The sequence below is a fragment of the Cyrtonyx montezumae genome, unplaced genomic scaffold, assembly GCF_038088225.1.
Source record: "Cyrtonyx montezumae isolate F1298 unplaced genomic scaffold, pur_monq_1.0 scaffold_14, whole genome shotgun sequence".
Classification (NCBI taxonomy): domain Eukaryota; kingdom Metazoa; phylum Chordata; class Aves; order Galliformes; family Odontophoridae; genus Cyrtonyx; species Cyrtonyx montezumae.
The window spans coordinates 1,734,407-1,762,351 of record NW_027071870.1 but is presented as its reverse complement, the minus strand read 5'-3'; the positions used below and the strand labels follow the sequence as shown (position 1 = coordinate 1,762,351).

General features: G+C 39.7%; 1 protein-coding gene across 4 annotated transcripts; it reads right to left on the bottom strand.

Annotated features, from left to right (window-relative positions):
- Positions 1–408: 408 nt before the first annotated feature.
- Positions 409–27,945, bottom strand: SGCE (sarcoglycan epsilon). Of its 4 annotated transcripts, XM_065731277.1 has the most exons (12): positions 27,820–27,945; positions 21,160–21,264; positions 17,133–17,255; positions 14,532–14,689; positions 12,285–12,357; positions 11,444–11,642; positions 10,140–10,302; positions 6,539–6,750; positions 5,796–5,822; positions 4,857–5,045; positions 3,087–3,130; positions 409–668 (listed from the first exon to the last, which is right to left on the bottom strand). In XM_065731277.1, the coding sequence occupies exons 1-12, from the start codon at positions 27,923–27,925 to the stop codon at positions 652–654; spliced, it is 1,416 nt and encodes a 471-aa protein (XP_065587349.1). In that variant the 5' UTR covers positions 27,926–27,945; the 3' UTR covers positions 409–651. The 4 variants fall into 4 exon arrangements, with proteins under 4 accessions (XP_065587349.1, XP_065587345.1, XP_065587347.1 ...); XM_065731273.1 differs by lacking the exon at positions 21,160–21,264; XM_065731275.1 differs by lacking the exon at positions 17,133–17,255 and having other exon boundaries at positions 27,820–27,936.

Here is a 27,945-nt window from a genome sequence, read left to right as displayed (position 1 = left end):
TGAATGGACAGATTTTAAATGTTATTGCTTCTGTGTTAAATGCCTGTAAAGCAACATTTTTCAGCACGAGTAGTTAAAGATTTTGGATCATTTTTTTGTGGCTGTTCGTTGTCCCCTCAAAAATAACTTACTTATTACATTCTGACCATCTCTAGGAAAGGAACGCCTCGTAAATCTGGGTGCTATTTCTGAGCCTCACATTGCATCGGTGTTCATGCTCATGCCCCTTTTGGTGTGCAGCCAGAAGGCAAAGATATCATCCCATCGCACAGAGTCTGAAATCCTCTGAACCTTGTGCTTGTTTTCAAGTTCTGATTTCCCCGTTAAAACTTGCAGGAGAGATCATGAGACAGAAAAAAAAACCCTTGGATATTTATTAATACGTATATTTGAAAGATTATTTTCTGAATGTAACAAATATAAAAAGTTATCAGTGTTTACAAATTGTCAAAAATGTCCAAAGTACAAAAGGATACAGTACATTATTACGTGGAAGTGATTGTACTCTGTGGCACTGGAGTCGGCTTAATACTGTGGGCATGCACAATTAGACACCAGGAAAACTCATGCATCAGTGAGGACAAATATGGGAACAGGACAACTGCTGCTTTCTGTGATCACAAATTCCTCGCTTCTGTTAGTTTCCGCTCCTCAGGAATACCATTTACCTGCCAACAGACAAGAATGCACAGAATCCATCAATGGCAGGCGGTGCTTTAACAGTGGGGAATCAACAGGGAGCACAGCACGTAGGTACTGCTTCTTAGTGCTTTATCAACAGCCTTTAAAGCATCAGGGGAAAGAGAAACGGTGTGTGAGTACAACCTGAACAGAAGGCAGCGTGTGCAAGAAAGCTTTGCTCGTTTTCTTTTGGGAAAGGACTGGACAGGGAATAGATGTTTTAACTGGGAATACATCTTTCTACTTCAGACCTCACCATTTCACTGGGAGACTGTGCAGCTCAGCGTGGAAAAGATTGCACAGGCACTATTTAATCTTTGGCATCACAGGAATATCTTTGTTCACCTAACCTTAGGATCACCATCATTGATTTTGCCAATGTGCAATAGAAACAATTATAAAAATAGAACTGAATATACCTTTACACGTTGGAGGTCAGCAGCAGTTTTCAGCAGCGTCGCATACACATTACGTACAATTCCTTCCCAGTAATGCATTAACTTTGTGGAACAGTTGAGCATTACATCAGCTGTGAAGGCTAACGGCCGTATCTTACAAATGGTTAAAAAAGCTTTCTTTGTGGGTTCGAATGGCTCCCGTGGGGGATATCACTGTACACCCTCTGCTCTTCAAATCATGACTGACTACGGTTGGCTGAAGTTTCAAAATCAGAAATATCCTCTTAGTGATGGTGGTGAGCGGTGGCATGTTGGCAGATCTGAGTACAGCACTGGGAATTCTCCATAGGAAGGAAAGGAAATCCAACCGTGCACGTTACGTTCAGTTTCTTTGGCCTTGAGCATTTTGGGTCTCTACGTTTCTTAGTTGAGCAGACCAACAAAATGGGCGGCTGAGTTCGTACCAGTGCTACTCAGAACTTTAGGGGAGCCCAAGTTTTCCATTCAGCCCGACATTGTGAAATCCTGAGCACCTGAAAGCCTGCCTGGGACTTTCCTGTTTAGGAAGAGCAAACTGATTGCAACCAAAAACAATCAGAATAGATATGGGAGGACTTCTAGCACGTCTCATGGCAGCTCTTCAATGCAATTTAAGCAAGTGACTACCCCGTGCCAGCTCACAGCTCAGGCCTTTTGTAAAATCTCTCTGCCTTCAACATACAGCGCTGCCATGAGATTCTGCCTCTTTTTACTGCAAGACTGACTGACTTTCTTACAGCAAAACTGTCGTAATGGAGCAGCTGACGTTCATGACGTCTTATTTCTGCCCTCTAAGTGCTTGCAGTAGTGAGCATTTTGAATTATGCTAAAATTCAGCCCAAACAGTGCTGGGGGATTCAGGTGGGTACTTTCAGGGTCATCCACCATTTCCAGTGTATGTCTAATAAAGCACACAATGGCAAAGCCTGTAGCACAGCATTAAGGTTGGTTTCTTTGGTTTGGTTTATGTTTTTTTTTCTTTTCCTTCTTTGTTTTTATAGATGTTTGTTTTTAACTTTCAGATTAAAAACAACAAAACCAACAAAAACCACAAGTGCAGAAGCAGCTCTTATATACTTGCCTCAAATCTTTGAAATGTTGTCATACGAAACTCTCCTTCAATCCCCGAAAGCAGTAATGAAGAAGAAGGATTGGAATGAAATCAAAGAGCAGCTTATGTAGCCTTAACACAGATCTTTCTCTCGGAGCTGTGGTTCACACACTGTGTTCAGTATATACATATCTACCATTTTGCCCAAACAACTGTTTGAAAACTGAAAAATTCTACTCTCTGGGCTCTACGTTTTCCTTATATCCTCCTTTCCTACAAGGAAGACTGCATCCTTCTCAGCAGTGACACAGTAGCTAAAGCAAGCAGTCAGCCTGAGCCAGCACTTTGACAGGGAGTGCTCAGCCTCAGTCAGTACACATTGTGAGTTGGGAAAATGGTGTAAGAGTGAGGACTAAGATGCTGGAGAGCAGTGGCACAGATAGCATCTCTCATTTTTTAATGAAATATTATTGTTCATTATTTTAATGAAATAATAGGAAATTAGATTCCCTAATATCAAATGTTTAAGCTTAGTAACAGAAATAAAAAGCTCCTTCTTCAACGCTTCACTGCTTTTAGTAGAAAAGAGAAATGCTGAGTTTTTGTACTGAGTTTTAGGGAATCTGAAAATGGTTTGGGAATCTGGCTGTAGTTTGCTGCTGTAATAGAAAATGATTTCTATGAGGTTTCTAACTTAGCTGTACCGAATTCCAGTGTCTCACATGGAGTCCTGATACAGCACTGCTACTTGCTCAACCAGTGCCATCCCAAAATTTTCACTGAGGGATCCAAAAATGCCTGGAATGACAGTGCTGTAATAATCGTATTTGGAAATGTTTTCCACTGTCCTCAGACTGTAGGTGTTGCGATTGCCCACTGATCACTTCACAGTCACAGTACTTTCTTTTAGTACTGACCTGCACTCTGCTGCTGTGGAATCTGAGTCTGATGTGGCAGGTTCCTACAAAACACAATTGAATATCTTTAATGCTTCCGCACCACGTGTGAAGTATGTTATGCATAACACTCCAATAGGTCAATTTGAAAGTTGTGGGTTTTTGCTTATGAAGCACTGATTGATCTTCTGCTTTGCAAATACAGCTGTGAAGAAGTCAAAGTGAAGAGTGAGTGAGGTTTAAGGGGTAGTTTTTACATGGCACGAAGGCTCAGAGGCTCAAACTTGGTGAGAGGCCAAATGTTAACAAGAGGTTTCTGATGTTATGCAACGTTCGGTTTCCAGAAGAGATGAATATGGAAGAGGTGACAGTCTTTGCCAATTAATTACTGGCTGCACAATGAACAGACATTTGCTGCACGGCAGATCAGTTCACTTATCAAGGCAAAGTTAGATTCTGTGCCCTGCTTAAGTGTTTGGGACCAGATATTAAAAGCTGCCTTTGCAGAAAGGAATGAGGGGTTGGAATGCAGATGAAGTGGATCAGAACTGTATGTACAACTGCAGAAAGCCTTTGGCTCCGGCACCCTAGTCAAAAAAGCACTGATCTATCCACAGGGTTGACTGTCTTTGGATTTAATCAGTTGAGTACAGGCAAATACGTACAAAGTTCTACCATGTCATGGTCTAAGTGTATCAAGTAAAGAAGGGAAATACCATCCAGAAATACCATTTAGACCCTGTCTCATTTCTTACACTTATCCGTGTGTTTGGGATACATACATACTTACAGGTCTTTGTTTCTTTTACATTCTGCTGCGGTGAAATAACAGGGTAGAACACTTCACAGTACAAGAGATAAATTATACAGCTGTGCCTTCTGGAGATTTTTGGGGGATACAATTTGGCTTAGGAACAAGGGGAAGAAAATACTTAGTGCATATGTACATTGTGAAGGGATCTCAGGGCAACCAAGTGTGTACTGGGGCCAAGTCCGTGCTGGCACTGGACTGGTATCATGAGGATCATGCCATTCCCTCTCTCACACACACCCATGAGATGAGGAGCTCCCAGCCTGACTTACAGTCTTCCCAGGCATTGGGTAATTATGCCAGTCATCTCCAAGGCCATCATTTCAGCTCCACATACCTCAGCCAAACCTTTACAGAAATGTCTTTTTTCTGCACTACCTACTTGACAGTTGGTAAATGGGCAGAGCACTAGATGACTTTGTCTCAACAGTTTATGTTTTTGATAAATCGAGGAACAGAAGTGAATATTTTTCTGATTTCTATCTTGTCAACCATGAAAATGGCTGAGTATTCTGAACGATTTCATTGTTAAGTCTCTATTTATTATCTACCTAATGGAAAACGCTCTTCTGTTCCATGCTAGCACTTCAAACGCAAACCATGAGTGACTGGCACGTGACTAAATACTCACAAAGCATTTTACAGGGCTGCTGTTATTTCTTATACCAGTACTCCTAAGAGGCAGGGTTCCTAAAACGGAACAGTCTTAATTGATTCCTCTGTCAAAAGTAGCTTTCTTCAAAATACGATGGAATGCGACTGTTCCCCGTGAAGCTTCTTGCCAAGTCTGCAGCCTGAAGACCCACTCATTTAATCACAGAAGGCCTTCGTTTCTGCTTGAACTGCAAGCATCAGGGCAATCTTGAGCTACAGAGCCACGCACCCCCACAATGAACACATTTCAGATGACGAGCACTGCAACAGTTAAATAATGGAGCGCTCTAAGTATTAAAAACAAACAGAAAAAAGGAAACACTTACTGCTGTGTCTGCATCAGTGGCATACTGGTATTGTCGTAGCTGTCCGGGTGAAGCGGTGGCACCATCTCACCAGTAACTGGGTGGAACACCGGCAGCGTTGAGAGGGGCCACGCTATCTCTCTGTTTTTAGACATGTCTCGGAGCTCTTTGGTTGATTTCTGTATCGCGCTGTGGTGGACCAACTGGATGCTACGGTGAAAGGAAACAGAATAGTTACTACGTGCTTTAAGTGCTCTGTCTGAATGGATAGACTTTTACAACTATTATTCCTCTTTAAAAGAAATTGAAGGCTGATGCATGCTGCAGACTCAATAGTGCACCAATAACAAGAAACCTCTACACAGATACTTTAATACAGACTGGGTATATTTAATCTTGAAGGCAGTCATTATGCCACTAGATTGTGCTGTCTGGATGAGTTTTTTGCATAGGATCCAATACTGTGCAATTTGTTTAGTATTCCGTTTATTTGCTGCATTTAAAATAAGTTTTGGTAACTCCTAAGCCTTCTTGTAGATACATAAAAACCCACTGAGAATTAATTTTAAAGCACTCTACACTGTAGCCAATGGACACCTTCCAAGATATTCCTTCTCCTGTCCTCTGCTTGAAACATACAGACTGGGAGGATCAAAAAGGAGAATCTCTTTAAGACCCCCTCCAGCCTAAGCCACTCTATGACTCTGTGAATAAATTATAGTTTAAGATATTTATTCTAACAGAACTAATTTATTTGGATTTCATAGTTGTTAATTTCAAACCCTTTTTATTCTGATTCTTCTATCCTTGCCAAGGCTCTGATTTAAAAGCAGCTTTCACATTAAACCGTGGGTTAGAGAGAATGACAGAAGATTATGACACACATGTATGAAGCATGACAAGCTACTGAGAATGAAAATTAAATGATAAAAGAAAAATAACAGGAAAGAAGACACTTACTCTGGTGTTTGCATGTTTCTCTTTTCCCTAAAAACAAAACAAAATTTATGAATTAAATAATAGCATTGATAGTTGGAACATTAAGTCTATCTGATGATGGAAATAGTACGTGGTACGGAAATGCTGACAACGTCACTGCTAAACGCAACTTGGCAGCATTTGCAGCTGGGGTTATGATGAGGCCTCGGTGAGCGCACGTGTAGGGATGCTCTGATGACAGACACATACGGACACACACACACACGGAGAAATGGAAATGCAAGTTAAAGAACAAGCTTCTGGCTGAAATAAATTCCGTGGCAAAATGAAATTGTAGTTTGTGTAAGGAATGGCAGGAGTTAGCTACTTGCTGCTTTCCGTTTAGGTTTTGCTCTTAGACATCTAAATTCAGTTCACATCCTCAACCATGTGTTTAAAAAATTAGCATTTTAGAAATTACTTAATACTTTCCTGAATCGGTGATCCTTTATTAGTGTTTTATTTGTTTGGGGGAGATGAAGTCTCACGTTTATGTGGAGATTTTTAACCCTTTCAACTCGAACATTTAGAGTCCCTATATGCACTGTCTTAGAAATGACCGTATGCGGTTAGGTAGTTCAGCATTTCAAGACCGATGTCTTCTGGCCTGCTCTAATCTTTTTCTTATTAATGAACTGAATGGAACCCTTCTCATAAATAGTCTTCTGTGCCTTTTAACCTTAGAGAAACCTTACAACTTCTTATTAGTGTGTTAAAGTACTCACACTCCTTCCCGTCGGCAGCACATGATATAGGCAAGCATTAGGAAAAGCACCAGTGCTACCGCCGAGGGCACTGCCAGTGTGATCAGGAAATCTGAGTAATAGTCTCTGCTCTTCAGCGTGTCGGAAGGCGGCCTGTACTCCCCGCCATCAGGCAGTATCCCTTCTCCACGAATCACTTCCTGAAAGGTGGAAACTTGTTTCGTATTGTCAACCTGACAACCAGGGAAAAGAAAAGGAAAAAAAAAGACAATCATATAACAAAGGAAAAGAATATAAAACCAAGAAGGGCTTAATCGACAAAATTAAGAACTTATGTTGCACAACATTTGTCAAGTTCGAGAAAATTTTGACATTTTTTAAGCAGTACAATTTGACAGAAGTTTCTGATAGAGGATTTCAAAATATTATTTTCTTATAATATTACTTTATTTTATTTACAGCAAAACTGATTTCTGTGTGATGAATACATCAATTTCTTACCAATCTTCCTAAATAACAATACTGCCCTCTCTTGTATGAAGGTGGTAGAGAAGAAGAGCACCTCTCCTCTTGGTGTCCCACTGAGCTTCATACAGAAGCTTCATATAGAAGGTTGGAAAAGACCTCCAGGATCATCCAGTCCAACCGCCCACCTATCACCAGTATTTCCCACTATGTCACGTCCCTCAGTACAACATCTAAATGCTTCTTGAAATCCACCCAGGACAGTGACCCCATCACTTCCCTGCGCAGCTCTCTCCAGCCCATTTCTGGACATCTGGTGCCCAGAACTGCAAGAGGCAGTAGCTGAGCTGCTGAGGGTTGAGCAGCTCTATGCCACCCCCTCCCACATGATCCAGGAAGCGTGGGGTGCTCCCGAGATGAGTGTTTTATTTAACAAACCCAGACTCGCCAAGGTTTCCTACCTCCTAACTCAATTAACTTCCAGCAGCCTGCATTCCTTACCACACATTTTTTAACATCTGTATCTAAAGTTCCTAAAAATACAAGCTTTTTGGTTGCATAATTTCATATTGCATTTAATTGACTGCCTCTCCTGTGATCTCTCTATTTTTTGACTCTTATTATCTTCATTTACCCAATTAAAAATAAACTATTTTCCTACCCACTGGACCTTCTGTCTGTTTGCAGTTGATGGGCACGCCTTTATAATTTGCAAGTTAATTCTCAAAAGGACACATTAAAACTTGTGCAGCAGATGAGAAGGCTGTCATGTAACGCTACAAAGGATGTGTTTTTTTAAATGCAAGACTCTCCAGTCATTCATGTTGTGCAGAACATTTTACACTAGGTACACCAGTGCCATGTGGCTGCATAGTAGAGCCTCCAAGACCTAGGCAGTGGCAGAAAAGCCATTCATGCACTTAACTGATGTGAGAGGCAGAAGCCCGCACAGGGAATGAGAGCAAACTATCTGACTGCAGCATTAAGAGGAAGGAAGTCTTCTTGTCCATCTTTTCAGAACTTGGGACCCACTAACTCATTGATGTAGGTGTTAATTGCCCACACCAGTTCATGCAGTGGGAGGAAGAGGATGCAGTGCTTGTACTTTCACTCGCTGGTCGAGGTTATGGTTACAGGAAATGGAGCTCAACTTTCCCAGTCTGCGGATCTTAGGAGGACTTTCTGCCCCTTGTCTTTGCCTCAGGAAGAACAGACTGCGATCAGATGGAGGAAGGCTTGGCTCTATTTCCTCTCTGAGGCACCACGTCGTAGATTGCAGAAACAATGCAACAGTAAACACCCCTAAGAATGTCTAAATTCAGTTATTAGGGTACGCTGCCAAAACAAGTGCCAAGTTTAAGAAGCTTGTGCAATTAACTGCTTTAGAAAATTACGCTTCTCATAGGGAGTCCATTCCTTTTATATATCCAAGGTGACCTCTGCCTTTCTCAAGACAATGTTGCTTCATGATTAGTTTATGAGCCAAACTACCCTCTGCTTCTCCCTTAGAAATAAATCCATTATTGTTTCTAAGGCTATTTCTCCACTGTCTCAAAATCTTCCTGAATTCTACCTTGTCCTTCCAAGCCCATGCAGTTTCTTTCAATTTCATGGGACCTGCAAGCCTAATTTAATACGCATATTCCATCATCCATCATATTAGTGGAGAATGGCAGGGAATTATTAGTAATTCTGCTGCAATTATGTGCAATTCTCCACTAAGTCCATAATAGTTTCATCTAGGCCGTGTTTCCTCAGCTTATTTACAAGATGGTGTAAAAAAATATTATCAAAAAGAAAGGACATCTGCTGCTGCACCTGTGTTCTACTTATGTCTTGTAAAAGGGGATCAAAAACTTGATACAGTTTGTTCCTGATAAAGGCTTGCTTCCTCAGGTGTTGCCAAAGCATTCCTGTGTACACACACCTTTCTCAACAGAAAGCCAATAAGCAGTAAGGAATCTGGATGTCCTTTAGAAAACAAGTATCTTTTTCCAGCTTTCAAACAGCTCTCCTAATTCACAGTGTACAGAAGGAAAGTGTTGGAGGTTATCTGATGGATTTTGTGAGTGAATAACATTTCTCATCCTCACTGTTTTATGTTGTACACAGTCCTTCCACATCTCCCTAACACTTTCCTCTTCAGCAACATCTGAATGTCGCTCAACAATTATCCAGTTTTATTTTATGTGCCTTCACCATCTTTGTTCAAACTTATCTGCAAAGTCATCTTTGGATACTGTACCAGTTCTTGATTTTCCTTACCAAAATTGAGCAAAAATGACAATAAGACCTCTTTGTGGATTACATCCCTTGAGTAGAAAACAAACCAGTTTTCAGCCACTGTTCTTGTATTCAACTGACCTCAAGATGGGTGCTCCCTTTTGTTGTGATTTCATTATTCAAGACTTTTCTATTTAAGCTTACGTTGTGTTTAAGATTTGAAACAATTTGGAAAGATATTTTGACAGCACATAAATACTATTTAACTACTCAGTGCCACAGACTCAAAGCCAACAAAACAAAAACCAGCAATATATATTTTTATATTATATATATTTATATTTATATATTTTTTTATATTATTATATATTTTTATATTATATACAATTCATAGGAAAGCAAGTGTAACTAGCAGTATTAGCACACTGAATTAATGAACTGTCTAAATGACTCTCATTCATAGATTCATAGATACATTAGGTTGGAAAGGACCTACAAGATCATCTAGTCCAACCATCCTCCTATCACCATCCCTACCCAATGAACTACTAAATCAAATCCCTTAGCACCTCATCTAAACGCTTCTTGAACAGCGCTAGGGATGGTGCCTCACCCACCTCCCTAGGCATTACTTTTTATTACTTTCATTACTTTTAGCTCTGTAAGTCTACAGTTCTTTGACCATTTCTATAAATCACCATTAGCAAAAAGGAATATGGTTGTTTCATTGTTGCTGTATTCTTACAGAATTCTGCCCACAGAGCAGAACATTCTCACAACATTAAGTGAGACTGCTAAGCGGAGAAAGGCATCAGCCACAGTTAAGTGGAATTCAGCATGGTGTTCTGGCCAGGCTGTTTAAGTTCTTGCCTAAATGATGTCTAGAGTGAAATGCTGTAATTCAACAAATATAATTTTAAGCAAAACAACTCACCAGAGAGATTTTACACCAATCAATATGGAATTGAGTACGAAACTTTTTGTCGCACGTTATCGAAGGCTCCATTTCTTGACTGCATCTCAGTTGATTCTGTGGGTTTTCCACTTCCCGTAAGCAGGATGAGAACGGGACATCTGCACCAACCATAACATACACACTGCAAAAAAAGATGAGTGACAGTGAGGATGGCTCTCGACAAACAATGCAAAGCAAGGACTCTGAAACCACAATCCTGTCTGCATGTAACTTGGATTTGGATGTACCAATCCTTTCTTCTATATTATTTGACCAAAATATCTTCTAATAAATAACAATATATGTCAAAAGAAACCTTTAATTTTGCCAGGGAAAAGCACTGCCACAACCAGTATTTTGGAAAGACTGGATTCTTATTATTTTATAAATGAAATATCATATTTCAGAACAGAATGTATGGTTACGAATCATGTCTGGAAACAACGTATTCCTGCAGTTTATAATCAAGTATCTAAACTCCACAGATACCTCCATCTTATGCCTTTCATCTGCCCAATGTTCCTGAAAGCACATAATTAGGGAGGAATTTCAGTAAGAAAGACTATAGCTGCACGTGACACTGTTAAACGGTGCCCATGGAATGGCTCAGGTTGGAAGGGACGTTAAAGACCACCTAGTTCCAACATCCTGTCATGGCTAGGGTTGCCAGCCAGAAAACTGGGCTGTGCAGGGTCCCATCCAACCTGGCCCTGAGTGCCTTCAAGAATGAGGCAACCACAACCTCTCTGAGCAGCCCGTTCCAGTGCCTCACCACTTCTAAGTAAGAAGTTTCTTCCTAACATCTAACCTAAATCTACCCTCTCTTAGTTAAAAGCTACTTCCCTTTGTCCTATCAGAAATTTCAGTGACTCTGTATCCTATACTCTATACCATTGTGTATCAAACATTTTAATTTTAATTTTGTAAATTCGGAACTATTAAAAACTCAAAAACCATATTAAACAATTTCTCAAGATTGGAACTTCACAATCATTCTATTTACTACTATTTTGTAACTAATGGAATTTATTTTTATTTATAGTATTTGTTGGACTGTAAAAATCGATGCATAGTGACTGTGATATGTAAAGAGCACAATAAATCCATGGTGGTATACAATGGGGCATGGAACATCAGAAAGCTCTTCATATCTAACACCTGCCTGGATTTGCAAAATATAAAACAGCAATTTCAAAGTTTCTGGAGTACGTGAATAAAATACTAAGCCTTTCAGTAAGAAAAGAAGAGCAAAGCAGATCTACCAGACTGTCACGTGCGCTTACCCCTCCTTCATGTCATTAATAGGAAGCGGAACTCTCCCTCCCCTGTCTAGTGCTGAAGTAATGTTTATAGCATTCAAACGTTCTGGCTGCCATACATTTTTCACTGCTCCAAGAAAGTCTCCAAGAACTTCACTTGCTAACATCTCTTCTACGTTCATATTCCTTATGAAGAATTCCGCTTGATATGGTAACGGAAAATCTAGTTGTAATGAACAAGAAAGAGTTTGGCCTTAAACAATGACCTCATAACAAATAATTTAAAGCAATGATTAATGCAATTCCCCTTAAAGATTGATAAGCCTTTCCAAAAATCTTGTATTTAAAGTAGCCCACTTTGAATTTGAAATGATTGCATGCGTTTAAGTAACAATTGGTACCATTAGTTAATACTGGAGCTGAAAATCATGACTAATTTAAGAAGTTACAGTGAGGTAGAAGAGGAAAAGATTCTCAGCTCCTGAAACTTCACTAAACAAAGTTACGTTCATGATAACACTGGGATCAGAACTATTACCTTGCTATCAGAAAATCTGAACACAACATTTTAACTCCAGGATTGCTGCTCTGCTGAAATATTTTATGTTAGGAAATTCGTTCATTCAAAGAACATAAAATACTTAAAAATACCTTCACGCAGTTTTACCTGACAGAAATAGTTTAGATAGAAATAAAAATTGAATCAAAAGGGGAAAAAGTGTCCTATGTCTCCTTCATGGCCCCACATTTGGTTTGATTACCAGACAACTATACACTGCTATTTATCTTAAAAGAACAGGGGTCCAAAAGATTTTTTTCTTTGATTATTCAATTCAAAACTCAACAAGCTACTTTCTGTACATACCTTCTGCTGACATTATATTAATGATCAAATTATGTCTTGCTGTCTCAAAAGTACGCCTGTTATATGCAGTGATCTAAAACAAAAAAGAAATGATTATAAAATGACACTGGAAATACAAAGGAAACAGTGAAAATCAATAACTTAAAAATACTTATCTTCTACATGCTTTTTTCCTGTTTGGTACAGAACTACATTCAAGTCAGGACTCCAGAATTTTCTCTAACAGTCTCTAGACAAATACAGTTATCTATGGGACACATTTCAATGTAATATACTTTGGTCCAAATATAAGTTTTCAGCCATATACGTGTTCTTTTCCATTACGTTTGATGTAGAAAGAACCATAAACAAAGATGAGTTTCTTCATTTCCCCTTCCACCCCACTCCCCCAGTACTGAGATTGTAAACTCATTGATAGCTCTTAAGGAACTTAACTAACTAGAGATACATGAATAAAAGATCATCGGAAGCCAAGCAATCGCAGCCTTTGGGAATGGGATTTAGTTTTAGCTCTAGTCCCAGTGAGGTTTTAGTGCATGAATGGATTCATAAGCACTCAAACACAAGCTGTTTTGAACAAATATTGGAATTTGTTACTGCAGAGGAACTGAAAAGTAGTAGATAGATGCAACTCTCATACCTCATACTTTTAGAAACTTAGGTACTCGTTATCTAATTACACTGCATTTTAAATATATGGGGTGTCTGAAATGTTCAAATGACAAATGGAGTCCTCAGTGGTTACTGCATGACTACTCAGAAACTGAACTACAAACGTGTGCTCATTCATAACAAATACAGAATGAGGTTGGATACAGCCACTACTATTTTCTCTACTTTTTTATTTCTTGAAAGGTGATAAATCTTTCATAAAATACGTAAAACAAACCTTTCTCTTTAGATTCACAATTCAGCTTGTTTTACTGAGAGATGAGAGGTAGAGCAAATCCCTGGTAGTACAAAATTCACATAGCAACAGGAATATAGCCATTTTCAGACTTCACTTCAGCAATGCCAGTTGCTAGTCTGGATACCCATATGCCTCTGGCTAGTAAAGCAACAATGGTGGATACTGCCACTGTGCTCAGTATCCATTCAAATAAAACTGTCTTTGGACAGCTTTCAAAGGAGCTTAATCTCCTCTGCTATCCATTCTATAGCATCTAAGCATAAGTCAGGACCTTCTAAATAGGAGGTCTTGTCCAGCTCATTTAGCAACCCACGACATCACCTCATGAATTATGTCACGGTGAAAGTTATGATTCAGGCCAAGTATATGCAACCACACCTCTCAGATTCTCAGATGGTAGTAGAAAAGCTTTTCTACTAGAAGGAGAAAAAATGCAACCTGCCCTCATCTCATAGTATGCAATTAATCCAAAAGCCTCATGTAAACATGGGTCCACAGTGAAGTAATATGTATGCTAGGCAAGTTCAAATATAGGCTTGTGCTCATTTGTGCAGTGTAGGTCTTGATTTAGACCCTAGAATGTGAAAGCACGAGCCATTTTAAAAAGGACAATTTTAAATAATGGTTTCCTCTGCAGAAAGCTAACTGGAGTCTGCAAGTACTTTTGCACATGATTAATTTTGCTGATGTGATCAGTCATGCTGAAATCAAAAGCGAATTAAACACTAGTAAAATTATCTGTCATATAACTTAACTTCTAGAGTTGTCATTCTTGAGGATGACAACTATATCAAACACAATTTAGGGGAAGAAAACTCGTCAAAGGCTTAAGACAAAAGTGCTGTTGAAGAAGCAAAATGGCTGAAGCATGTTAATTTGCAAATTTTCCTTGACACCGTGAACTGCATGGCGTCTCACTCATTCTGCTATGACATACACGATGAAGTATAGCCCTTTTTCCCTTTCAATTGCTGCTCAGAGAATAATGGATGCTTTTAAACATTTGGATAGTTAACTGTCAAAAATAAAGTAGGGGGTTCTGTCATCGTCACAGCGATAAGAAGCGACTTAGGTACATGAAACTGCTAATTAAAATAAAATCTGTCAATAAACATGAATAATGAACCGGAGAATTTTTGATGAAAAATAATTTAATTTTCAAAAATTAAAGTCTATTTACTGATTGAATGCATTATTTCCTAGTCTGGTCCATATTTAGGATAGAATGCTACGAAGTTCAGAATTCAAATATCTGAAGGAGTGCAGTCATTTACAAGCCATTTTTGTTTTGTTTTCAAAAACTAAGAGGCAATACCTGTTGACAAACAAGAAAATACCTCAATGACAGTTGGTTTGCCCACGTTTTCTACAGTTGGCGAACCATACAGCACTCCATCGCTGTATGGTGTCCTTTGTATGTAACGGAGCCATCCAGGTCGGTCAGGGTAACCCATTAAGTTGGTATTAAATGTTATAGGATCATTGCTTATTTCACCTAGATAGGAAAAGCAATATTAGAATATTTATAGCATAATATTATATGCATTGATTTTGATATTTCCATCAGAAAAATCTTATTCTGACTTCCAGCTATATCTTCCAAACACGCTCAAAGAGAGAAAAAATATTGCTAATCTTTAATACATCAGAAATACTTGGTTTCTTGCTCAAAACTTGTAAGCATTAAGAAATGCGCATCTAGAAAATATAACCAGCTACAAAGATGAATGTTCTTGTACTTCCTAGACTTTTAGCTAGCTCAGAGGGCTGGCTTGCAAGCACACTCTACTGGTTCTGAGTTTTGAGTTCCACCTAGGATCAAATCATCAAATCATCTCCCTGCTGACGAAAGCACAAGGTCCTCAGTCCTCTAGTTCCCCAAAATTTCTGTCTGTACTCAGCACTGGTTACGACACACCCTGAGTACTGTGTTCAGCTGTGGGCCACTGTCTACAAGGAAAACATTGAGGACCTGGAGTGTGTCCAGAGAAGGGCAGCAAAGCTGCGAGGTGTCTGGAGCATAAGACTTATGGGGAGCGGCTGAGGGAGCTGGGCTTGTTCTGTCTGGAGAAGGGGAGGCTCAGGGGTGACCTTATCGCTCTCTACAACTGCCCAAAGGGGGCTGTGGTGAGGTGAGAGTCAGCCTCGTCTCCCATATAACTAGCAGTAGCACTACAGGGAATGGCCTCAAGTCATGCCAGGGGAGATTCAGGTTGGACATTAGGAAAAAACAGCTTCTCCAAAAGAGTGGGCAAGGGTTGCAAGAGGCTGCCCAAGGAGGTGGTGGAGTCACCATCCCTGAAGGCGTCCAAAAAACATTCAGATGTTTTACTGAGGGACATGGTTTAGTGGGAAATAATTGGTGACAGGTTGACAGTTGGATGGGATGATCTTAGAGTTTTTTTCCAACCTTGGTGATTCTATAATTCTATGAAAAAGGTTTCTTAGTTACTTTTTATTATTTATTTCATTTTAACGACGACTCTAGGGACACAATGTGCCTGGAAGGGCTTAGCATGAACCAGCGCTGTAGGAAGGCCACACTACCCCAACACCAAATTGCATTGTGACTTTCCTCTCCACTACTTCAGGATGTCACAGTCATCTATTGCCAGAGTAGTAAAAGTTCCAGCATCACAAATGAATTGGAGAAAAATATCTTAGAAGCACTGGTGATACGTTCTTGTTTGCCCTTCTTTAAGGTATGTCATATCAGTGGCAAAGCACAGCTTTTCAAGTGGCAGATAGAGATACAGGGACCATGCAGTCAGTAGGCTTTGGTCCTACAGTCCGTTTCTGATACGATCACAGCCAGTCTGCCAGCCAGAAATTTCAGACTATCTGAAATCAAACTAATGCTGCAGGAGAATGACACAGGCTGTGGGGATTTGCAAAACAACCCACAGCCAAAAAATGTTCAGGTTCCTTCCATCTACATGGCAAAAATGGAAAAAAAGCTGGGACCATATCAAGCTTGGCTGTATTGCTGGCAGTAGCTGTGCTGGCTGCTGTTCCACAAAACAGTACAAGGGTAAGTTAAAACACTCATTTTCATAAGGACGGAGAAGTTTAAAAAAGCTGGGTTTGTTCATACAAAACTTAATCTACACCAACAGAAGCTTACTTTTTCTTTCAAGTGAGTTTTGAAAATGATGCCCTCAAATTAAAAAGCTTATTAATGAAAGTAGCTTTTGACTACATGCAAACTATACATTTTTTCCCTATTTTTATAGGAAAAGAGCAGTGTTTGTATTACATTAAAAATGCACCTATTTATATATTTATTCCCTTTCACTGTTGTAGGACAAGATGTTCTGTCTTTCTCTTTTCCCCTCCTAAGCTTGTTTACTCATATTCTGCCCTGCCATTGACCAATCCTTGGGCTTTAACTTAGATGTCTGTCAAAACAACATACATAAGAAATAACAGCTCTCACTCTAACTGTCTAATAACATTAAACCCTAAACATAGAACTAAGTTTGAATTAAAAAAATAAAAAAAGCTTTTGTTTCCAATGAAAAAAAAAACCATCATTGCATAGTCTCATATTTATTTTCTTCTTCTGTCTCTAGATCACTGTATACTTGAAAATGCTCCTTCATACTACTTTTGGAAGACTGATCAATAAAAGGCATTTTCATCAAATTATTACACTTCTACCAATTTGTATTTCATGGGAAAGCAAGGAAAATGCATACTTCTTAATCTCTGATATACACTGTATGTTATTATGCCTCCTCAAATTAAGTGCATTTTTCAGAACATGGGTACATGCATCATTTCACAACTGATGATAACAAAACAGAAAACATTTGAAGATATTTCAACAGAAACACTATCCTTTGCATATTACACTGCAACACATCAAATATGTTTGAATTTTTAAAACATTTCTTTCAAAAATTTTACATAAAATGGAAGATCTTAGCATCCCGTACCAGGCTTTGGGTAAGGAGGAAATTCCCCCTTAAAGTACTCTCTCTCCAAAACATGAACAAAAAGAACTCCAGCAGAAGGGTATACATTCCGATCAGAGTGCACCTTAGACAGAATCGTGTACACTGAAAAGCAGAAGGAAAGATAAGAGACAGAAAAAAGCAAAAATGAGACATGCTGTAGGTCATACCGCATGCATTTCAATAGCAACGTGGGCATCTGGGAAAAGGAAAGTAACAAATATTAGATACCTGTTAATAAGTTTTTTTAAAAGGTTGCATGGATTTAAGAACAGAATGCAGAGCAAACTCTCTCTCTCCCCCACAAGATCCCTTCTGAAGTTGCAATAAGCAAAACTCGGCTGCATTAGAACTTTGAAAGTAGTAGAACCTATTCATTTTTTCACCACAATGAAAAAACAAAACAAAACAGAGGGAGTCCACTGTAGTTTTTATAGTTGGTTTATTTGCAATGATACACAAATAAAAGCACGTTAAACATGCGATACAATCATATTTCCTTAATGTTTTACAACACAAGTAAGGAATACAAGGAATTCAGAGGATTCTTACCAATATATGGTACTGATTCCTCACTAAACAAAAATGGCAGATTTTCAGTTCTGGAGCAGAAAAGAGCAAAGCAATTCACTTCAGCTAAAGATTTATACAAGTCCTTATAGCTAGATTCTCTTGTCAGGGTCAAATAGCCTACATATAAACATTTTTTTAGGGGGCTCATTCCTGAAGATGTTACGCTTGTACTGAAAGTGGATAAAACAGAAGGACATCAGTAGTTACAGGTCAGTCAGGTGACACCGACTGCAAATAAACTAACAAAAACCACCACAGTTACATCTTACAGGATTTAAAACTGAAAAAAAACCTGAAGAAAATTGTTATTTTAGAACAATATGTCATTGTTGTGCAATTACAAACTGGGATGATGGAAGCATACCTTACTCAGGTATATTTTAATGAACTAGAAACAACACATTAAATGCACTTGATTGGCAAGTTTGAATTTCAAGTATAGATGGAGAATACCAATGTAACAGATGTCTCACAGGATATTAACAGGACTGATTCTAGGTTATATTACCAGTCCACATTATTATTCAAGTCACTGACCTGTAAGAATCAATCACTGTGAAAAATGTTGTACATTAAATGAGGATTACACGAACAGTCAATAAAGATAAGCCACAGACACAATGATGCACTGTGCCTGCTTTGCTTGCTAACTGAAAGAAACTGTAGGAGAAGTTACATATGAAGGCCACACGGCATGACAGTACTGTACTATGGAAGAGGATCCTCAAAGAGATTTTGGAGTTGTAACAAACTCATAGTTCCTAGTAGATGAAAGAGCTAATTTCAACGCTTGCATTAATGAGCAAGAAATACCAGAAGTTTGTATCAAGCTCAATTTTCTAAACCTGCTAAAGTTTCCTCAGACTCATATTCATACTGATCCTCTCATTTGAGATCCACTTAAAAGAAACACTACTAATTAGTGTTACTAATCACAGACATTCCACCTCCCGTACCACGTACTCCTTGTGGAATCTATCTCACCTAATTTTAGATGCCTATAGAAACAACATCCACCACTGAGTCAGCCAGGCTCCTTTTATAGTCAGCAAAGAGAAACAGACGCTTCTAGGGGTTGATTAATTTGATTTCTCCAGTAAAATGAGATGAATCATGTCCTAGATTCCTGGCTGCTCTCTCTAGATCTCCACTCACTACAGCTGAGAGGAGAGCAAACATTTGCACTGCAGACCTCTATGTTGTGTACATCCCAATCTCTCAGACTGATATGCAGAATTTAATAGTCTCAACCTCTCCATACACTATTGATCAAATTCCGCAGCCAGAAAATTTCCATTAAACATCACTGCCTCAGTAAGACACCATAAATAATGAATTCTCTTCTAAGGATTGATGACAGGATCTTCTTACAGTTAAGAAGTGTTAGATGCCTAGCTTGAAGTAAGAACCAGCTATTTTCCTACTAATTTATACAAAACTATATATACAAAACCAGAAAATTGTCAGTCGTACTCACAATCCCTTGTTTGTGTAATAATCTGCTTATTGGAGTTGTTCTTTCTCAGTTTTAGAAGTTCCTTTTGACACAGTACTGAACAGAATTGCTGGTAAGATTTTATCTTAAAGAAAATAATTCAATTAGACCTTAGAGTTTAAATATAGTTCATTACAATTTTTTGGTTCATAAACCAGTTATTGTAATTATAATTATGAAGACTTAAGCATAGAAACGCGTGTATTTGATTTGCAAATTTAAAGTAAGTTAATGGCCCCAAACACTTCTGCATTCACTTCTGTGAATAGGCCACAAATAGAACAAGAACACTTAAAATTCCTTCAGAATTCTTTCAAGAAAAGCTGGAAGGGTGCCTATGACATTAATGAGATTCTTCACAAATCAGAAGAGCTGAGAAAAATACAGTGGCTGGATGAAAATGTGGCAAATATCTGTTTTTCCAATTCTGGTCTTTGGACTCTACGGTGAAGATCAATTTCAAACAGGAAGAACAGAAAAAAAAGATGTGTATTTTCTCCATAAGTCATAGTTAGAGAAAGGAAGAAACTTAATAGAACCAGAAGTTGACAACTGAAACAATATACTTCTTACATCTGATAATAAACCTATTGCCACCACTGAACACTTGCACATCCCTAGCCATGAGACTTCCTCTCTTGTTAAAAACATAAGGATTTTCACTAAGATCACTTATATAGGCACAAAGGCCAAAAGTGCTTTGAAGGGAAAAAAAATACATCTTAGAATGACAGATTCATTCTAGTGAATCCTCATCTGGAGGTTAAGAATTGCAAAGTTCTTGCCCTCCTTGTCTGCCAGAAAAGCTCTCCTCTTTTTCCCCAGCAAACTTCCTTCAGAATCAGAAGGGACCTGATATGTCTTCAGCTTACTAAAGTAATAACAGCTTTCCAATACTGAAACATGAAATGCTATTTTCTTCAGAGGCTTTTAAAACCCACAATTAATTACATTGTATGAGATCACAACAGATCCTTAATAGGAAAAAAACAAACAAACTAAAAAAATAAAAGGCAGTCCCAGCTTCCTCAACAGCATTGTTACTGTTTTTCTTTCCTGTTTCTGAATCCCTTAGAGGACTTCCCAAGATCTATGCCAGAAAGGCTAGAAAATCAGAAACAGAAGTTTGGAAAACAGACATCACTTCCTTTGAACCACGTAGACAGCCCCAGCTGCCTTGTAGAGATCTCGAGCACGGACACAGCCAGGAATTCAGCTAGGATTGTATCAGCCTCCAGACCAGGAGCTGTTAACAGCCACACATCAGAGCTTGTACATCAGATACAGGTGACTCTAGCCCGCAGAAATTTCTGAAGATTCACCATGTTTAATCTTAGAGTTGGTATGTTGATGATTTTCAGGAAAAAAAAACAAACAAAAAACACACACCTGGACACTTCCTCTAGAAAATTCAGTTCTTCACCTGTTGCCTTTAGCAGAAACCCCCAAAATAACTTGATTTGTGGGCCAATTCAGATTGCCTACCTATAATGCAATGACAATAGATAGGTCTTTCTCAGCTAGCGTACCATAGCTACAATAATCCTAGGTATACTTTCACAAGTGACAATAAAATAGACTTCTTAGGTACACATACACAAGTATTCTTTTTAATTGTTTCAGAAAAGTTACTGTATTAAGCAAACTGCAGAGGTGTTTCCAGGCAAAAAGCAGCAATATGAGAATATGCAATATTAGGTGTACACACAGCCATTATTTCAAGCAAAGCTGTAGCTGCAACAGGAAAAGTTGGGGAGAACTCACATAGACACACAGGTCTGTGAATGCTTAGAAGGCTGAAGAAATGCAAAATCTTCAAATTACTTACCTCAGAATAGCACCTTACTCCTAAAACAAGGACATGACTGAAAAAGCAAGAGTAATATTAAAAGCATATTTGACTGAACCAACACGGGGTTTAAATTTATGACCTAAACTCACCATTCTTCTCAACAGCCTTTATTCTGCTGATAATATAACTGTTGGCTTGCTTAGTCTTCCAGTTAACTGTTCCATTACTGCCATCAGCAGAGCTTAACAAAAAGGCTTTTCAGAATAAAACAAATGCAGAAAAAGAGAAAAAAAAATTAGTCAGATCAACAGACTTCCGGAAATTAAATATCCAATGGGATCAGACGCCTTCTAAACCTGGTTTTGTATTTAGTCAGACCTTAGGAATCTCAGGTAAGAAAACGATGGTGTTTGACATGAGTATTTATCAGCATATAATATTCCTTTATGATCATATTTTGACATTCATCCTCCAAGTATGTGCAGTAAGCGTGTACTAAACGCTGGAATATCTGTAGACACTTCCGCAGACATGATTATATTGGTAGGAAATGAGAAATGCAACGAGGCACATGCTGTGATCAGTACACTTGCACTGGTAAAATCTCATATACAAAGACATACTTAAATTTACTTTCACTAGCATAACGTATTGTAACCAAAATAGGGAAAGTAACATAACGAGGAGCACAGCTTTGTTTATATGAAGATGCCAGCACGTGGGGCTGAACATCTTGTCTTGCAGCATAACCAGTAATCAACACTGAGAAAAGAGCCAGTCAAAGAGTAGCTATCTTCATCCCTTACAGCCAGAGAAAGGCCTGAAACGTTCCAGCTAGAACAGCTGAAGGCACAAGGTTTAAATGGGTGAGGAGCAAAGCATAAAGGAGAGTGAAAGCAGCTGTTGGGCTGACAAAAAGGCTCTGCTTCAGCTGTAGCAGAACCACCTGAGGAAACTCCTTCTTCACCTCCAGCTTTTTGTTCTTTTGTTCCCCTTCCTCTGTGCAGATAAAGGGAATTGCAAGTGAGATGCTACGAAGGGGAGAACGGACATAATAAATAGTATTTCTTTTGACATACTTGGGAAATACAGAACAGACTAACATCTAAACTTGCATATAAAAATAGCTGTGTCAGAAACAAGTAGCAGTACTTTGTCTCAGATACGTCTTTGTTGACGAACGTGCATTCCAAATATGCAACTATCATTAATGCTAGAAGCTTAAACATTTGTGGAAGCTTCTGCTGGCATAGCTACGCTGGCCAGCTGTTACTTTGCTGACACTGCATCTTCTGGAAAGGATTTAGGAGGTACAACAGACCTTTAAGCAGCAATAAAGATACACAAACACTGAATCTATGCACACAGCTGAGACATTTATTAATGATAATTTACCCCGCATACCTAAATTTAATTGAGGTTAAAGTGCAACAAAGCCCCCTATGTAATGAAATAATCATACCAGTGCAGTAATGTTTCTAAATTGTGAATTCGTTGCTACACGGAGCGTCTTAAGATAACAGTCCTATGGATTGTCCCACTCGGTGCTGTGCAGGACTTTAAGTGCAGGACTTTTAGTGATGCTAAGAATGCTCAAGAAATTCCAAAAGAAAAGTTGTTCCAGTAGGAAAAATAAGGTTGTTCCAGTATTCCAAATGGATGACTGCGGAAATCAGAGTGTTTTCAGCTACGCACCAATCCCAAACAAGACAATGAGCACCAGATTTGATTAATGAAGAGTCAAATGGAGAAGAATACCAATCACAATCAACAATGCACCTTTTCAAAATGATTCTTTTGATGAGCCCAAAATTTGTCTGATAAAGACAGCAATACCAACGTGTTACCCCTGGACACGTTGCACAACACCCAGTGCTTTAAGAAACCAAATGCAAAACCAATCAAGCACCTTTAAGCATAATTAAGAGTTAAAAAATACAAGTTCCAAGATACATTTCTAACCATAAGTGTTCACTGTCATTGACTTGTCCACAAGTTTGCTAGGTTTAGCTGTGGGTATCCTACGCTTCAGTCCACATGGGAGCTGGAAAAGCACAAAGTGTGTCTGTCAGTCAGATGCCACAGTTTACAGTGTAATGTTTTAATATAAATATATATATCACCGTCTATTTGATTTTAAATGGCAGGTGTGAAATGGGACAGTTCAGGACATACTGCCCATTCAACAGCTTTCAGCACAAGAAGCAGCAATCTCAAGCAAGAGAACAGGTCTGATGGATAATTCATTTGTTATATCAGATTTCTGTTATGTCTCACAAGCCTCTGGCACTGGTCTTATGCTATTGGAATGTATATATATATATATATATATATATATATATATATATATAAATGTATATATATATGACCTGAAAATATATGTATGTTTGTGTGTGTGTGTGTGTGTGTGTACTGCTACAATTGGCAGGTAAAAGCAAAGGCTGGGAGTTTTGTAAGTACTGGAAATGACAAGCCACTACACAGGAGATGTTTGGGAGGCTTAAGGTGATTGTAGATGTGCTCTTCAATAGAATAAAAAGCAAATGCATACCCAGGAACAAAGAATGCATGCCATACAGAGCATGCAATTCAAGGATCTTGTACTCTGATGACAGAAACTAGGGAGATGTGGCAGGTAATGACAGAAAGTGATTGAACAGAAGCTTTCAGTAGAACACTGCTTAGAACAGCTAATACATAAACAACTGCATCAAGGAGCAGTAGGGAGATTTTTTGGTTGTGTTTGACACAGATACGATCACTGTTCAAATGCTGTGTCTGGTATTTACACAGAGCCTTCAAGCATCATAGTGACAGTGTAAAGAAAGCTCAGGGAAGATCTGTGAATGTGATTAAAGGACAACAAAAGAGGCCTTATACTAAAAAGTGCAGGGGTTCATAGTGATTTTTATCAAAGAGAAATTCTAGAGATAATGTGATCAGCACTGTACTCACAGTGAGAAGAAAATTAATGGTGTCAGGCTCTTCAGTTTGCTAAATGTTACCAACTGCCAAGGCACACAGAGGAGCAACTCGTAACTCTTGACCTATGGGGCCCTTTTTCTTTAAGTATATTTGCACAGGTCTTATGTAAAGGTTATAAATATTAATATTTAACAGAGAGAAATGTTAAGCAGAGAAGATATCCCCAACAAGTTCTGCCCACATCGCAATCCAAAGAGGGCCTGACCACCACAGACCAATTCACCTTCCCCGCTGCTGTGTTACTCTCTAACATCCACCCATCATTCTGCACTCCAGCCCATCCTCCTTCCTGCTTCCTTAATAAGGATCTCTCCTCAGTCTCTCCCACTACTGATGCAGGACAGAGTCACCTCTGAAAACTCTGCATTTCCCCTATCTCCCATAGCTCCACCCACACAAATGTTCCTGTAATTATCTGTGTTTAATAGGTAATTGTTACATGTTTCTGTTCCATCCATTCACGACTGTAACATCTGCTGAGATTCCTGCCTCACTGCATGGGTCTAACTTCCCATCTTCATGGCTTGGACAACCACTAAAAATAATCTACAGTAAAAAGACCTTTTGATTGTGTTGCAATTATAACAACATTTAGGCAAATGTAGCTACAATTGTGAACTGATGGACATGGAAAGTTGCCTTATTTTCACCAACATTATTATTAGGTATTACAATTAAACAGTTACCAGACCTGAGTTCCCTCTCCACTACTAAGAAGGAAAGGTCATAGAATATTGGTTATTCAGTGATGAAATCATGTTCATCCCAAGACATTCTGTTAATGTATCCATATCTACTCCAGAAGAGTCCAAAAGTTGTACCACACTATAAATTCTTATCTACTTTGGAAATTTGTTCTTCTCAGTTTGATTGTTAACAACTCCTCTTCTAAGGAGAGGGCTTTATCTTGGTGGCTAACATCTGAAGCTCTGTAAGGAACTTTTAACCAAGTATAAATACATCATGATCAAAAACTGAACTTTCTTTACATACTAAAATTTACATCTCGAAGACAAATTCCTAACTGCCTGCAGTCTGGCTTTGGGATCTCTAAGACACCTCCTAAACTCTACTACCCATAAATAATGACCTTCTGTAATGAAAAGCGTGCTAATGGAATGGCTCTTCCCTTCTGTAATGATTTATCCAAGCAAGTACTTCCTGAAAAAAGATTTGATTTATTGATCTGCTCCAGATCAGTACAAAGACTTAACAGGCAGCATCTTTACCAGCTGATACTCAAAGCCCAATACAAGGAATAAGAGCCCAATACAAGGAAGAAATCTTCCTTTGTCGTTATGGTGCAGGGATGTACTCCCAGATCCTTGTACCAATAGCCTGTGATTTCACAGTTCTTTTAAACTAGCATTCCCCAACAGCCCTGCTGAAGGAGGGGAATCCCAGCTCAACCTCATCCACATAGCACACACACCAGTGCAAACAACCCCATAATGATCCTGGACAGTGAACAGATTAGAGAACAATTTTAGCTAGTGTGTGGACTAGTTCTCAGCCAGATGACCCAGTTCAGTGGCACTATACAAGTAATTTAGTGCCCACTAGGGAAGTACTGAAAAACACTAACCATGGAAGAACAGGAGAGTATTTTCTGACAGCTTCATGACAAATGAATGTGACCATATAATCACATGAGAACTAATCACCTCCTTCTTTATTCTGACCACCTTCATAGGAAAGGAGCAACATAACTCACTTGCTCTACTGACCCCCATTACTACCTCAAAACAGAGATTCCACTATCATCAGGGGCACCAACAACCAATCTTTCACTCAAGAAACACAAGGTAACTGCAAAATAACCACCCTCATTCAACTATATTTTTGATGGCCAGTCATTCTTTACAAGCAGAGCATGGGAACAACTTACTGGCCTGTCAAATGTGACACTTCTAGCTTACTCACATAATCTTTGCCACATCTGGTATTGTGACAATAAAGAACAACTGGCATCTAATTTGATTTAGAAAAGTTCAACTGTCACTTCCAACAATGCCAAGTCCCATTTTTCCTAGCACTGGTGATGATCAGCAACTACTGATTGAGAGACAGTTCCTTCAATCTGAGTGCAATACTGCCCCTTGGGATCAAGTGTGAGACTCTGAAATTGCTCTTCAAACTCTTAAAAAGTCTCTTGAAATACCTGAATTTTGAGTCAATGTTCTATGGAGGAGGGAAGAAATCAAGACAAAGTGAGCAACAATCTGGACTTCTGTTAGAAAACCTGCTCCTTCCAAAAGCCTCCAAGTATGCACTTCATAGATCTTTGACAAGTGCACAAAACATAAGCCATGTTCCTTCTGTAGTCAAGTGCTACAAGAGGAACAGGAAAACCTGATCTCTAGTAGTAAAAGAGCTCAAATCTAATCACAGGTCTTGTGGTTTTTCCCATGTTCTGTTTTTGTCTGTAAGTCCTATTTTTGCCCCTAAGCAGTGCTGCAGTACTACACCATCTATTTAAGAACAGAACTGAAGAGGAAGGATTTTTATGCAGTGTTGTGGCTTTCCTCGGGGCCAACAATCCTGGTTGGACATTCTCCCACATTGTCATAGCTGAGAAGTCAGGTTCTGAGAGAGCAGGGAGATGGGCTCAGCTCTAGAGCTGACACTGGAGAGCTATGATGAATACAATGCTACATTTTTGCTTAAGGGGAAGAAAACAAAACAAGCTAGCACTTGGGACAGTATCATTCGAACCATATGAGTTCGTGTAGTACTTGAATTCAGATCCAAGACATACTGCAAAATTCTATTCTGAAGGAAATAAAAACTTATATAGGTATCACTGACAAGAACTTAATACTGTTCGCTTTTCCTTTTTATATCACTCTCAAACAATCTATTCTGCTGCTTGAACTAAAGAAGGTCTGAACTGGAAAAGTTAACCCTAAAGAAGTCCTCAAAACTTCTTCCTTTCCTGGGGAGCCTGGGTTAAGTTCACAGCTCAGCTCCCAGAAGCTCATCTCAGTAGAGCATTTTTAGACTTTGTATCTTAGCTGACAAAAGTTCACTTCAGGACTGCCATAGTTTTCCCCTGGTTGCTACGCCACAGCTGGGCTCTGTAGTGGGAGACAGGACGAATTTCCACATTAGGAGAAAGCAGTATCTTGTACACAACAGATTCAGTTTTATCCTTAACGCTTAGATGCTAATTGCATCTGTAATATCTCCAGTGCCTCGTGACACATCTGCCATCAGTACCCTACGGCAAGTACAGTCACACACGTAAGGTATTTCATGTTTATTCAAATGTTACTCAAGAAGATACTGAGCAAACTTGTTTTCCAGATGATCCCCCACATCACAGAACAACACAGAGAGATAAACCGAAATCCAGCAGCAGATTTTGCTGCCCTCGGGGTGAAGCAGAGCCCTGCCGACACCGCCGGCAGCGGGTGAGCAGGAGCAGCTGGAGGCCTTTCACTCAGCAGAACCCTGCGGGTGCGAGACCGGAGCATTATGCGACAGCCGCTATTTACAGGCCGTGCGGAGCGAAAGGAAGAGCTGCGCAGCCCCGGCCCTGCCAACAGCTGTACTAAGGATGGCAGATAGCTCCAACGGGCGGGGCGGGACGTGAAAAAGGCCTCTCTGTACGGTCCCGTCCCAGCCCGAGGAGGCAGCGGCCCCGCTCCCGGCACGGAGCCACGCGACCGCGCAGCGCCGCCGAGCTTCCCCCGGCCCCGGCAGCGGCGGGGCGGGCAGGCCGCCCTCGGGGCGAACCGTAACCGAACCGAGCCTCGGAGGAAGGAGACCGATGGAGCCGGGCCCGCACCCGCAATCCGAGCCGAGCCGCCGCCGTGACCGACCTGTAAACAGCAGCGTGGTCAGCGCGCCCCCGCCGCGCGGCCCGGGCCCCGCGCAGCACCGCATCGCCGCCCGCTCCTCCGCCCGATGCTGATGCCGCCGCCGCATCCTCCGCCCGCCGCCGCCTC

Excerpts from the sequence above, each read along its gene's own strand:
- SGCE (XM_065731277.1), bottom strand. The coding sequence starts at position 27,925 with ATGCGGCGGCGGCATCAGCATCGGGCGGAGGAGCGGGCGGCGATGCGG. Across the intron at positions 10,303-11,443 it reads ATTAATGACATGAAGGAGGG|TGTGTATGTTATGGTTGGTG; the intron begins GTAAGCGCACGT and ends CTTTTTTTGCAG. Across the intron at positions 3,131-4,856 it reads CCACTGATGCAGACACAGCA|GAACCTGCCACATCAGACTC; the intron begins GTAAGTGTTTCC and ends TGTGTTTTGTAG.